This window comes from Sipha flava, unplaced genomic scaffold (genome assembly GCF_003268045.1).
Source record: "Sipha flava isolate LNK unplaced genomic scaffold, YSA_version1 41_pilon_pilon, whole genome shotgun sequence".
NCBI classification, from domain to species: domain Eukaryota; kingdom Metazoa; phylum Arthropoda; class Insecta; order Hemiptera; family Aphididae; genus Sipha; species Sipha flava.
Window position 1 is genome coordinate 3,276,236 of NW_020273144.1, and position 15,518 is coordinate 3,291,753.

General features: G+C 27.0%; 1 protein-coding gene across 3 annotated transcripts; it reads left to right on the forward strand.

Moving 5' to 3' along the window:
* Nucleotides 1-21: 21 nt before the first annotated feature.
* On the forward strand, nucleotides 22-10,411 carry LOC112688927 (zinc finger protein 77-like). Of its 3 annotated transcripts, none has more exons than XM_025562357.1 (3): nucleotides 27-467; nucleotides 7,022-7,100; nucleotides 8,817-10,411. In XM_025562357.1, exons 1-3 carry the CDS (start codon nucleotides 463-465, stop codon nucleotides 10,323-10,325), a joined length of 1,593 nt encoding a protein of 530 aa, XP_025418142.1. In that variant the 5' UTR covers nucleotides 27-462; the 3' UTR covers nucleotides 10,326-10,411. The 3 variants fall into 3 exon arrangements, with proteins under 3 accessions (XP_025418144.1, XP_025418142.1, XP_025418143.1); XM_025562358.1 differs by lacking the exon at nucleotides 27-467 and adding an exon at nucleotides 5,659-5,694; XM_025562359.1 differs by lacking the exon at nucleotides 7,022-7,100 and having other exon boundaries at nucleotides 22-467.
* Nucleotides 10,412-15,518: the final 5,107 nt, after the last annotated feature.

Consider the following 15,518-nt stretch of genomic DNA (forward strand, 5'->3'; position numbering starts at 1 on the left):
ACCATGGCTCTTGCTATCGCGGCAGTGTGACCAGTCGTAAACGTCGGGGTCGAGCGGCGCCCACGATGTTATTATCGCGTTTCGCGCGTAATGTCCGTTCCTTTGTCGAGGATATATCCGACAGCGTGCGACCGAAAAACTAAACGACTGCGGACGTGAGACAGTGGCCGCGGGTACTCGCGAAAAGCAAAAGGTTATTAATTGTTTGTCGCGCGACAAATAATTCCAACAATCCGTCGCCAACAAGCGGATCGGGTGAAAACGAACGCCTTGCGCGCGGTTAGGTTATGCGACGCTTACACTAACCTGTGTTGCATGACCAAGCGTTTTGATAACAATTCACGAGGACGCGTGATAGTCGTGCAGTCGTGCGTGGTGACAACGGTGTATAGGTGCGTGCACCATCGTCGGGAACATTTTTAATTAAAAACGAAAAAAAACTAAAAATAAGAGGCTGTAGCCATGGAGTAAGTCAATAATACACATTTTGCTAAAAATTCGCTTGCTTCTTGCTTCAACGTTTCCATGCAATTTCCATTGTTGCAACTATCATGATGTAAAAGCAATGTACACCGTCAGGACACTGCGACCATACACGCACGAAGAACTGGGTCCAAACCAAGAATCCGAAATAAAATTTACTTAATACGCTTAAAAATAAATGATTCGTCAGTATCGGAATCAAATTATTTTTTGCAGTACTTTTCTTAGTTGTACCATGTTTAAATAACATACATTTTACACGATACAAAATATAAATACATCTCTGAAATAATATTAACACTTTAAATATTACACTTTTATTTCAGTCTTGTCAAGTTAATTTTCTAATAACTTATAATATTAATTTATAGAACATTTTATAGTATTCTTATTAACAAATGATCTTAGTTTCTTTTATTTTCATTATTATAAGGTTAAATGTTTTTAATTTTTTTACCAACTACTAATGCAAATTATGTCAATGTTATTCTATTGTTTTTTTATCGTTTATAAGTTTTGGTTTGTATCTATTTGTTATTAGTTTTATGAAAATGAATTTCTTGTATGTCGTTAAAATAACGATAACAATCGAGTAAAAAACTAATAACACTAATTAATATGAAAATATAATATTTATAAATTGAAAGCCATTAAGGGGTTTTAAGGATTTTAACCCTGAATTATTATAAAATTATTATTATTAATTATATTAATGTTAATACAACCTGAGGTTTTTTTACATACGTTTTTATTTAGAATATATCTAGTCATCATTCTATAAAAATTAAACTAACTTGAAAATGCGTACATAGTAGTCAATTTTTGTTTCAGCAATGCTGATTTTTCCGATTAGATGCCTTTTTTTTTATTTAATTTTTGAGAATTTTCAATGGACTGTTGATTATTGTTGTAAATGCAGCCATCGATAGAACATATTTTACAAACAAATCAGCTGTAAAGCTGTTCAGAAATTTGTTGGCTTTAATTTATTTTCAATTTTGATATTTTTTAATTTTCCAACGGGTATTTTTTTTTTATTAACTTTTTACTTATCATAACATAAATTATTTTGAATTCCTCCCTTTAACGCATGGTCCTGATGAATTGTATTTTAAATATATTTATGTAGGACTGTGCTTCCTTCATATAGTGTTATAATATTCCGATTTTTGCTTCTATATCCAGGGCCGAACTGGCCCACTATGCTACAGCACAACAGACCACGGCCGTGAAAAAAATCTTTACTAAAATTACAGAATAGTAAACAGATTATATGTTTATAGCACCACCATGGTACATTGTTATATTTTTTAAATGATCTCAAGGCACGATTATAAAAAATACTATATATATATATTGTAAATTATATTATACTGAAATCTAGTGTGAATCAGCTTTTTGGCAGTAAATTTAGTGTTTACCGTGCTTGATGCATATCATGTGTTATGTATATTGTACATATTTATGCACATGTGTTATAATAATTAATGTTATCACAGATGATAGAACAAATAAATTGATAACCAAGTCCGTAATGGACCGGATGACTGTATTATTATACTCTGTGGTATTGTTCTATCGTGATACCCGTTTTTGGCTTTTGCTTATCAAAATAATGTTTTGCAAGTTTTTCTAATAGCAGGCGCAAGAATAAAGTAAACTGTACGCTTAATATTTGTTATAAATAAAGAACAGGTTTTTAGGTTTTTAAAATATGATGCTAATATGCTCTAAAAAAAACTCTAAAATATTCTCTAAGTATTCATTAAACTTGTAAATATGTGATAATATGATTTTTTTTTTAAATAGTTCAATAATATCATTAAATTACTGTTATGGTTCATTCCTTTGGTAACAAGTAAATTATTTAATTATAAAAATTTAAAACAGTTCATACATAATTATAAATATAAATATAATAAAATTATATATAAAAAAACAAAATAGTTAAATAAAAACAATGAACAACTAGAGTACACGATTCCTTGATAAAAGATAAATTATTTAAATGGAAAAAATGGGTAACAGTTCCATACAAATATAAATAAATATGAATATAAATATAACAATCAAATTTTTTTTTCCTAGAAAAATCACAACTCGAGAAATTAATAAAATATGCTTTTTATGAACAATAATTGAATATATTCAAAAATATGAAATATAGACTAAATATTCAAAATAAATGTTTTTCTACGAACTCTATGATGGACAAATTATCCACATTTTTTATCCTCGTCAATCTGTATATAGACAATAAAAATATGTAAAAACCTAAAGATCTACTCTCTAGTTATAAATCTTTAAAAAAAGATATTTTTAATAATTAATCTGAAACAAAATAAATAAATTTACAAAAAATAATATTATATTTATATTAAACTTTACTTATTCTTGGTGTATTATTTTAAAGCTTATATTTTATAGTACAAAGTAAATTTATTTTATATAGTATCATGGGACATGAATTATGGATATGTGATAACATCTCATAACTTCATGATTGTTGAATATAAAGATTATAAGAAAGTGCCCCCCTCTAATCTCTTTAAATCCTACCAAATATCAATTTTGAGATGCAAACACATTCAAAAATTCTCGAAATAATACATTTTAGGCCGGTACTCTCCCAGTTTGAGCCTGTCTATATCAATGTAGTTGCAATATAATATATAATGTATTTGATCATATTGTTGTTATTATTTACTAACCATACTTATAAAAATAATCACCTAAGCCATGAAATTCTAATTTATTTTAAGTCCATCCTGAAAATTTAATAATTTTTCTATTCTATCAGTATAAATTTAAAATTAATAATAATTACTAATAAGGAATAAGACCATAATGTTTTTTATTTTTATAAGTTCAATAAATCATTTACAGTAGAATCTTGTTAATCTGACAGATATCAGATCAGAGGAATTTTGGAAGCATGAAAACACCGGATTAATGGAAGTTCACCTAAAACCACATTTTTACTTACTTATATTAAATTATTAATACATATTTATACAAAAAAATTTTACCTATTTATACTCAATACTTTATCATAAGACAACCCACTAAAAATATTTTCATTATTGACTGATTGTATTATGCGAACATTATCAATAAAAAATACAAGTTATTTGTTTTCTAAAATGTTTAAATAATTAATCATTCAGTTACTTTTTGAGAACTATTCCAGTTTATATTAAGTTCACTTTTTAGACTCTTGGTTTTATTAATTAATATATGACATACATGCATTCATATTCGTACATGTCAGTAAAATATAATTTATTTTAAATTCATCATTAGGGCTCAGAACTTAATGCACTTAAAAAATACTAAATATGCATGCACTTATGCGCATAAAAAAGTACAAATATGCTTTAAAAATATGCACTCAATTTTTTTTAATGCAAAAATTTTCATAAATAAAGGTATTTTACTAAATATACTTGTACATAACAACAGTACAAATGTTATTAGTATATTATACTAAGCTAAACATAATTTCTAGGTATAAATAAATAAGAAAATTAAGTAAAATAAATAGCTTGAAATTTTAAATTTTCTTTCAAAATGTTCCCATTAAATGATGTATAATATATATATATCTGTAAAGAACAAATAAGAATTAGAAAAGACGCTTAGAACCCAATTTATAAGTAAAAAATACATTTTGTTTTTACCTGCAAAACTATTGCAATGAACCACTAAACATTTTTTAATGTTTTTAAAAGTTAAGAGATAGCCAATTAAACGATTAATGCAATCAACGATAATCATTAAATTGTTATGGTTAAATATAAATAAAACTGAACATTTTGTGTTAACCTAGGATTTGAGAATCATGATAGGTACAAAATCTTATGAAAACTCTCAAAATAAATATTTTATAATTGCTAACATTTTTAAATGTTATTATCAATTCATCAATAATCATCAAATATGCTCTAAAAAATAACAAAATTAAGAAGTATGTGCTTAAAATTGCTAAACCACTAAATATGCAAAAATATGCATTATAAACTTTTAATATTTTTTTCGTAATGTCATGAAAATAATTTCAAGCTTATTTAGCAATAAATTGAATAGCCCAATAAAAACATGCAAATGCAACATTTTCTGAGCTCTATTCATCATAATACATTTAAATAAGTATTTAGTTTGCCAAAATCAAATAACTTGTGGGCTTATAGATTTTAAATACAGATAAATAGCAATGAATTTTTTATAAGACAGACAAATGCTATGATTCCTAGTGGCTATGTTACGTAATTTTATCGACTGCAATAAATAAATGTTTTTTATTTATTGATAACATCGCTAAACCGTTTAATCTTCCATATAAACAAAATTTACTATATTCTTATACTATGTCTACTATAATTTTTTTCCTTCTAGGGGTTGATCAATATCCTAGACCCTTAATCAAAAAAAATTTAAAAAATATGTACCAAGTATATCTATTGATATTCATAGTATTTGAATAGATCAACAATAATATTCTGATGTTTATTACATATGATATTCTTGGCATTTTATTTATCGAAATATTCGTTTCATATATATTTTATTTTTAAACAGTCATACTGCTTGTATAAATTTAACACTCATAACTTAAGAGATAGCTTAATTTATATTCATTAATTATAAATGAATCGCTGGAACGATATTAAATTCTTGTAACTTATATTCAGTTAAATATTCAGATTCACAATGTTTTTAATTGCCATATTTATAAATGTTTTAATAATATTTTTCAGTGCTAAATTTAATATCGATATGGTTTTAATTAATTTTACAATGAAAAATGTGTTTATAATATATATTCTATCACTGGATTTTACCATCTTATCATTCTTATCTATCGATTAATAAAACATTAACATTGGATACGATATCAAAAATCTTGTAACTATCGATATTATATTCGATATCGTTATTATCTCTAAATTCGATTGTTCAGTGCCTGTTGACCATAGCATGGTAGAGTTGTTAGTTGTTTTCTTTCCAATAATTTATTTTATTCATATAGTTATAATATTTTAATTTAATACTTCGATTATTCAGTTATTGTTGCCATTTATTTGATTTATTTTAAAATCTCATATTGACTGTTTTAAATATTTATCATTATAGTTTTTAATCAATTTATGGTTGTTTTTAATAATTTCATTTATTTAATTTATATTTAATAATTTATTTTCGAAATCAAAGGTACAAAGTACAGTTTTTTTAGTTATTATTTTGGCCTGATTAATTTAACTAAAAAATAATTAAATAATTAAATTTATTAATTATTACTAATTAAATAAATTTAATCATAAATTATTATTTAAAATGTACTTTTAGGGATTTTTATGTGTTCCATTTTTCTATAAAAATTTAAATAATTTATGATAATACTGAATAAATAAAATAAATCATTAAATTTATGTATCATATAATTGTTTTTGAATTAACTATTAAGTATGTATATTTATGTTAAACTTATACAGCATTTAGTGATTACATACTGTAGCACAGTGGTTATCTCAGTTGTCCAACACTGCAGATTGACCTAGAATTTAAGAAATGTTTTAATTTGTTAATTAATTCAAAGAAATATTTATTGTTACATCTTTGATATAAAATGATGATGTACATTTATAACCAGGGCTAGGATTTGTATGCAACAGCATGTTTTTTTTTTGCGACTTCTGATTATTGATTTTGTCAGTAATGTCCACTAATCACCTCATGATGAGATACATGGTGGTACTTTTATTATGCATGTTATTGTATATTTTAGATAAAATGCATATTATTGCATATATTGAATAAAATTAATATTATTGCATATTTCGATTATAAGAATGCGAAAAATTGATATTTTTTAGCATATTTTGTATTTAATATTTATAATTTAATATTAATATTTCGTATATAATTCTAGACCTGCTGATTAAAGTATAAAACTTGGTTCTTTTTGTCAAACATAAAATTTATTTTAAATTATTTTTATTTTATTTTTCAATTACATTATATTAAGTTACATTTTTAAAAATGTATACTTAGTTTCGTAATTGGTAAGTTAATCAATTATTTTCTTATATTTATATTTAATGAATAAACGATATAACTTTTAAAGATAGGTATATGAATAAATTACATTTATAAATTTAATAAGTAATTATGTTGTACGTTAATAAATAGCGTTGTTCATAGGTTACAAACTAAAAATTGGTTTTTTTAGAGACTTAAATACCAAAACATTTTTAAGTAATTTCCCCTTCATTAGGACTAATATAACAACCCAAAAAAATTAAAAATAAAAAAATCATGCATTGTAGTGTTAAGAAAAAAATCCAACCACTGATGTATTTCAATAAACAAATATTTTTTTTAAATATATTTTTGTGTTTATCTTATAAAAATCTAAATGCATAGTTTGGTAAATAAAATGCATATTTTTCAATTTTTTATTGCATACAAATCCTAGCCCTGTTTATAACTTAGAATACATGCTTTAATTTATTATTTTTTTTTGTTTTGTTTGTTTTAGTTATAAATTTAATGGAAAGGATATGAACAAAAACGAATTTTTCCATCTATTAAATCTTCGAGCAGTTAAACCTAATCAAGTATTAATGATTATAGTATTAAAATATTTGCTTATGTTGTTTGAAATATGTAGATTAACTTGATTTTTAGTAGAATAAGTAATTTCTACTAGAAATTTTTATTTTTATATTATTTTTTATCTATAGAAACTGAGGTCATTGGATGGAGGGTGGTTTTGATAAAGTAGTTTTTTGATTATATGATAAGTACACTGTGAGGAAAAACCTTGGGGATTTCTTCTTTTTGGATAGTCCTATCATCTAAGAAGTAAAACTAGTAATTGGGTTCTAACCTACAACTTTACACTTATATACAGCTGCCTATCTCAATCAGCTATGATATATCTCTTCTAGTTAGTTAAATTTTTTTTTATGTTAATGTTCTTGTTTAATATTTAAGAAAAATGCATACTAGACTTTTTTTTAATTTAATTTGATATTCTATAACTGAAAACATTTTGTTTAATTATTACAATTTATTTTGTCTAGCTACGACTGTTTTGCACAATTGAAATGTTGATATATTTTAATATTTTTATATTATGTTTAGTTTAAGTTTAATATTTTAATATTAAACTTCAACTAAACATTTAATATTATATTAAACAATTTTTTATAGTTCTAATATTAAATACATTTTATTAAATTATTTATATTTGTTTATTAACCCGGCGTTAGTCCTGCTATGGTCTAAATGACCGCACTTTTAACATTTTTAATAAAACATTTATGTTTTATATTTTAATCATTGATACTCGGTATACCTTTCAATAATGTTATTAAAAATGATATAATATTCCAAGTATATTTAATTTCGTATACATAGAATAACATGTAAAAAGAATACAGTAATTTTGACTATAGCGCGACTAACGCCGAGTTAAATATAATAGTTATAATTATAATTCACTTATATATTATAATTTAAATGATTAAAAAATAGGATACTTGTGCAGTATGCTATCTACCATAAAATGCTACCAACCAAAAAACTTTAAGTAAACTTAATACTTATTCTAGTAAACTTAACTATATTTTATTAATAAAATGTATCAAATTCAAACTTACATTAGGTGTTGCTAATAAATGATCATCATCATTGTTAAGCATTTTTTAATATTAATTTACATCAACTTTATTTTTGCATCATCTCAGAAAATTTCTGAGAAATCAAGTTTCTTATTAACGAACCACCACCATTTTTTGTTAAATAATAATCAATATCATCAGTATCACTTGATACATCATTATCTATATGTGTAATTATATCTCCATTCCTCTATCAAAAATTATCCCTTAACAATCTTAATATATTAAGTATTGAATGAAAAACATTTTTTTCTAATTATTTCTTAGTCACAAATATTATTTGGGGATATAATTTTTTTAGAACTAAGGCTTTTAGTTTTATAAATGCATTTATTTTGTTTTTAATTGATAAAATATTATTTTATTTTAAATGTACTAGATGATTTAATGTTAAAAATTTTCCAATTTCAATACATAACAAGTGATTTTTGTTATAAAAATCATCTCATAAACACCATGAAATCAAGTTATTATATTAATGCTAATTTAAGAACTAGAGTTATAAACAATTTTCACAGTGTAAAATATGACACCAAAAATTTTGTGCCTTAATTAGATCACTGGTAACTAATAATTATCATGGTTTAAAAATATATGCAGTTTTAAAGTATTTGAGAAAAAATTAATAATATATTATTTTTATTTTAGGATGTTGAAAGACGTTTATTAATACCACCAATGTCATGTACGGCGCTCAAGGAAAAAAATAATAGCACTGTAACTGGATATGAAAATTATTATCTGACAGAAGGCAATACGAAATTATATCCAGTAAAGGACTTTGATTTTATTGGCAAACATGTTATTTGTCAAAAATGTTATCAAAGATTTGCATCTAAATTTTCATTTAAAGCTCATATTGGTACTGATGTTTGTGTTAAATCATACAATGGACCAAATCTAGTGTATGTAAAATTCAAAAACAAATTTGGTAGACAAGGGCGTAAAAAATATACAACCGAACCTTTGAAAGATTTCCACCATGATATTAAAAAGAATTTATTGAATCCTGAAATGTTAAATACTTTACAAACACGTAAGAATTGTTACTCAGACGTAATACATCAGCGTAATAAAGTTAAAGAAAAATCAGTTACTAATAATGAACCCCGTGTGAAAAAACCAAGGGGAAGGCCTAGGAAGAATGTTGAGGCTGAGCCAAACAAGCAAAACCAACCAAAACAATTAAATTCAACGACAGTTAATACTAATAGTAGCGAGGAGTTTGAATTTAAAAAACCATTGCCTGTTAGCGGTAGAGTTGTCGATGCTTATAATAATAATGTCGAAAATGAAAAGCAAGAATTCTTGTCGCCCAATATTAATTCGATAGCTGGAAAGTTTTGGAACATTTTTAATGAGGTTTGGAAAAAAAATGAAATGGAATTAAAACAAGAATACTCTGAACATTACTTGAAAAAAGAAGAAGGAAAATTTGATACATCAGTTGTAGAAGACCTTCATCTTAACCTGGAAGGACTTAAAAATGAATTATTGAATCTTTTAAAACAGCTTGAAGATTTTCATGTATCGTATAATTATAAAAATGATATTGAATTGATGCTGTCAAAACTTGATGAAAAACTTAATGAATTAAAACCAACTGAACTGAAAAAAACTTATATGCATAGTGACCCAACTACAGGTAAAGGAAAAGAAAATATTCATCGCTCAATCAAAAAGAATGAGAAGGATTTTGGTAGTGATGAAAAATGTAGTGGTAAGAAGTTAAACGGTAACATAAATGATAACATGATGGATGTAGAAGATTCAAAAACTCAGGATATAATTAAAAAAAAATTAGAAACAGAGGCTGCGATTAAAAATTATACCAATTCAGTTCCAAGCCATTTAAATAATGTTAGTTTAAATAATATTTATAATCCTATTATGGAATGTAAAATTTGCGTAAAACGTTTTGGATCACTTATTGAATGGAAAATGCATTGTGCTGAACATGTCGGAATATCTGATAAAAAATGTATGTGTAAGATTTGTGGTTTCAAGTTTAGAATGTATAGAGACTGTTTGAAACATATGAATACTCATTGTATAACAAGAGCTAAAAATAATGAAAAAAGATTCAAATGTAAGAAATGTAACAAACAGTATAATTTCCTCGCGCTTTATTATGGTCACATCAGAACACATGTGTAAGAATCGTAATAAGTTTTTCTTTTAATTTCATTTATTGTAAATTTACTTTTTTAAACATAATATTATTTTTAAACTTTTGAATACTTACCAAGTTTGAGCTGTTTTATTTTTGTACATTATGGTTTGATTGAATTAGACATAAATTTGAAATTTATGAAATAATTTGTCAATTTTATATACTTAAAATATTTTTAGAAAACATTATTTTTTATGTGTATTAATTTTTTTCATTTTTAAACCATTCTAGTTAAAAAAAGAATAAAACTAAAATGTATCGAACTTTAATTTAATACTGATATTTGTTAATTCCCGTACAAGGATATTAACAAATTAAAATAATTTATCAGTTAAAATACATATATATGATATAATAAAATTAATGAATTATAATTTATTGTTTATTGTATTATAATTTCTAAAAAAAATCTGAATTAAATTAATGTTTAACTCACAAGTATACAATTGGTTTTCTATTTTAATTGATAAAGTTATGTGTTGTAAATTGATTTAAATTAAGAATATTGAAGAACAAAATTATAAAAATAAAAATATTAGTTTATGATCATGTATAGAAATTATACCTAAATTCTGTAAAATATGACAAAAAGTATTTCAATTGTTCTTAGAGAGGTGGTTGAAGATTTTAAAATTTACAGTCAAAATAATTGTAACTGAAAACTGAAAGTAATTCTAACAATTTTTAAAAAACTTAATTTCTTGGCTGTAAAGTAATTGATATAATGTAAACTCTGGTTCTGTACTTCAGTATATACTATTATCAGATGGAGCCTTTAAGCTACTTAAAATAGTAATTGATCATTTGCTGTAATTAATTAAATGTGGTCAAAATATTTTTAAAAAACTTCATAGTATAATTTCAACTAAAATTAATAAATGAAAAATTATTTGTTAAAACTAAAAAGCACTTACACAATTATAAGCTAGATATATAATTACTAAATTTATGTGATTATTGTAAACTTAATATCAATTTCTATAACATAGTAATGAATATAAAAAAAAAAAAAATTTACAACTACCATTTTGTAAAATGTACAAGTCAATCAAGTACCTATGTTAAATCAACAACAACTCATAATTTTATTCTCTGGAACTACCCAATTTGTCTGTACTTCTTTTTGTTTGTTTGTCTTGATATTTTATATTGTTTAAATTTATGCAAATTTCTGCATAGTTGTAAAGGTATTCCAGAATTGAAAATAGCACATTGGTTTATTGTTGTTTGAAAAAAAATTTTAAATTTAAGTTGCGGCCCTACATCATTTCACATCAAATACCTAGCTTAACATGATAAAGAACGGTGAAAGAGGAAAATCTATACGTGGTCCATTAAAAAAAAAAAAAAAAATTGTGGCAGACATACATGACTCTATCATTACTCTGTTATCTTAGAAAACCAAAAGTAGAACACTCATTAGACATTGCATTTAGGTGAACTTTGTTTCACAGACATGTGTTGAACAGATCACACTTGTGAACGAACCGATAAGGATCGCAAAAATATAATAAGTCGTTTCTTCGGTTTGCACTGTTAGCGAACAATAGGTATACCCGAAGTTCGATGAATATACCTATCGGACGCTTTTACCCTTACACGGATCAGCGGCATAGCCAGGATTTTTTTTCAAGACTTGAGTAACGACTTTTATGGATCATTAAAATAATTTTTAAATTTTCTTAATATTTCGGAGGGGCTGCAGCCCCACCCCTGGCTACGCCACTGACGCGGAAGGATAATTCTAATATCCCGTAGCCGTGATTTTTTTTTTTGTAGAATTTATCATTTATTATCAGCTGAATCGTATTGCGCCGAATAACCGAACAACATATTTCTTGTTATATTAATAGATAAGCATTGTTGTCGGTCGGGTGCACGGTTAACGATATACTTAAATAAAGTCTTAAATCGTGGTAGAGTGGAAATAACCAAACTATTCATTCAGGGTCGTCGGAGTCAACAACTCGGCGTTACACCGCCGAACGGTATCGCGGAGTTAACTCCGATAAGCCGAACGACGTTGGGTTAAGGCATAGAGTAATATTACTTATATATTACTCTATGGATTAAGGTGGGATCACACGGCGCGTCGCGAGGAATGTGGAGTGGTACAGCGCCGTCCGATCGGTACTGCGCGGCAAGGTTTGTATAAACGTTGCTTTCCCGACAACAACTGTCGGTCTTTGTGTCGCGCGTCGGTATTGATTGTTCGTCATCAATGTATTTATTTGTCATTTTTCATGCTTCGAAGTTGAACTAAATTTATAGTATTTGAATTTTGGATATGCTTTTCATAGTTCATACCTACTTTTTTAGTATATCAACAATCAAAACATTGATCAGTTTGACAGCTTATACAATCAAGAACGAGACGCGCCATGCGCCGTGCGTGATCCCACCTTTACCGTTGAGTTGACTGTAGTTGAGTTCTCGATCCACGGTTATAGACAATTATACGGATAATTATTATCTATAGTCGTGTCCCGAACACACCACAACGGTAACATTCAGTACGCGTCGTTTTTATTATCAGCTGTACTTATCACGATAAGACCACGGAATAGATTACCGTGTTTACCGGTTTGAACTGCAATGAAACAATTCTGAAGAGCCCCAACGAGTTATTGTTCGCCCAAGGGCCCTGTCATTCCAACTCACGGGAGGGAGGGGGGAAATCGCTCAATTTAAAGAAGCCCTTACAGTAAAGTGGTACATAACTATTGCGTTACACCAGTCGCCGTACGGAACGCGATCCGTCGTGGCGGCACGATTCAGATCCCGACGACATGACGTCGTACGAAATTCCGCTCGGGCGGCTTCGACATAGGCGAATGAAAATGAGAAACGAACAGAAAATGCGACGAAAATCATGTTTTTGTGCAATGCGAAATGTTTATGCCGTGTAATTCCTCGGAACACTTTCGTGACATGCAAAAATATCGAAAAGATCGATCTTCTCGTGTTTAATGCACGCGCCCGCGTTCGTAACTTCTTTTAATTTTTAAGCGCGAGTGATAACTTGACATGTTACGATGCACGACAATAGTAAAAAAAAACAAAACACAGATTATAACGTGAAAACAAAAGCCGACGGGATAACAGAACGTAGGAACTGTGTTAAACTCGGTTTGACGAAAATAAAATTCTATAGACCTATCCGAGCAGTGGAATATATAGGGGGGTGCCTAGTGAGCTACAGTCTCCCCTGAAATGTTTCAAAAAACTTAAAAATTATTTTAAATGTTTGTTATATTTTAATGGTGCTTTATGCTTATTTAGAAATAATTTTATAAAAAAAAAAAAAAAAATAGAAAAATGATTTTAACCTGATTACATTTATTTCAATAGTTGAGACAATTTTCATTGCCTTTGTCGAATAGTTTTGGGACAGTCTGTAAATGAAATGTAGATAAGTACCTACTGTGTCTTGTTAGTAATTCTTAGATAGCAGTGGCAATTTAACTCTTTCCATAGTAGCCCCCCCCCCCCCCCGAAAATATTTTCTATATACGTCATTGGATCCGTATGTCATCATCAAGTCGCTGACCACTGCGACATACACCGTTTTATGTGCCCGAGCCGAAAAACAAAAAAAAATCAATCATTGCACCTATTTTACAGATTTTCGGCCCTATAGGGCTCGGTTGTTGGTGAACTCACAGACCTAGATACAAGTTTGATTCATGTCCTACAGAATCGAATAATACAATTTATATTTTCCATATTTTATGGTTTTATATTTTAAACACACATTTGAGTTTTTAAGTATATAAACGCATATTTCAGTTAATTTTCGAAATTTTTTAAAAATAATCGAGTTTAACGGGTATATAAATGATAAATTATAGATCCACGTATAATTGTGTTTGTCTCAAATATTTTTATATAGAAGTTTAATCAAATTAAAATAAAACCATTGTATAACCAGTGCAACACTCGTATTGTAAATCAGTAAATAATATTAAAAAAATAACAACTAATGCAAATTAAATACCTATTTATAAATTATAATACTAAAGATAAAATAAATGTTGGTGTTTTTTGTGCATATTTCGAACGCGTATTTGGTAATTTTTTCGGAACATAAATGCATACATGTTACAGTAATTTTAAGTAATAAAATATTAATCTATGCATTTTCAATCGGTAAATAATTTTTAAATCTTCAGGATAATTTTCTCGACGATAATGACAAATAACCAAAACGTCTTCGATATTCTTTTACCGCGATCTTAATAAAGTTATTACTATGTTAATATAATAAATCGGTGTTCAATTTATAAAATGTACTCACCACAATTCATAATTTTAGAAAATAAATGGCGACAAGTGATTACGGTTCTGATGTAGAACTACGGTTATATAACTTATAAGCGGGTCGTTGTAGTGGAACACTGGATCGAATAACGTTTTAATTCAAAGATATAAGAATATCGTTTTACACGAAAAACGATTCCAAGCAGAGACGGGTTCGTCAGCGTAGGATATTTTATATTATATTTAGTATGTAAAAAAAAAAGGGAGGACAAATTTCGTTTTGAAGTTATTAATGAAAAACCTCGGGCGAGCGTAGCGGCAAGCATATATGCGAGTGACCTGGCCAGGTATTACCTAATCTCAACATACCGCACGCATTATTTTAATTTAAACAAAATCATATTTTTATCCACTCTGTTGCATAATTGAGATAGTTTTGCGTACCTAACAAGTCGAGGGATATTTTCGATTTGCGGAGCTGAGCAACGAGTGCTGAAACACGCGTGTAACCACATGCATCGTTTGCAAAAAAATTGTAATTTCATACTCATGTTATAAGACAATTTTTAGTGCATTATACTTAAAAATGCTTCGCATGTAGGTGGAACCGGGTCAATTGTTAAAATCGATGAATCAAAATTCGAAAATACCACAGAAAACGATTTATCGGAAACTTTACATCGATCGCTTCAAAACGAGATTTCACCAGTCTTTTTTTTTTACATTTCTATAAAGTACCTACCCTAAAACACACATTTCGGAGAGAAAAAAAATTAAAAATCGATAGGTTGCTAAACTAGAAATGTTCCGGATTTTTATTATGATTTTGTTACGTATAGTTAATATTAATACAATAGATTTGTAATATTTGTACTTACTCTTTTGATTTTGTTTTGGATAAAGGTGTTTTAGTTTTT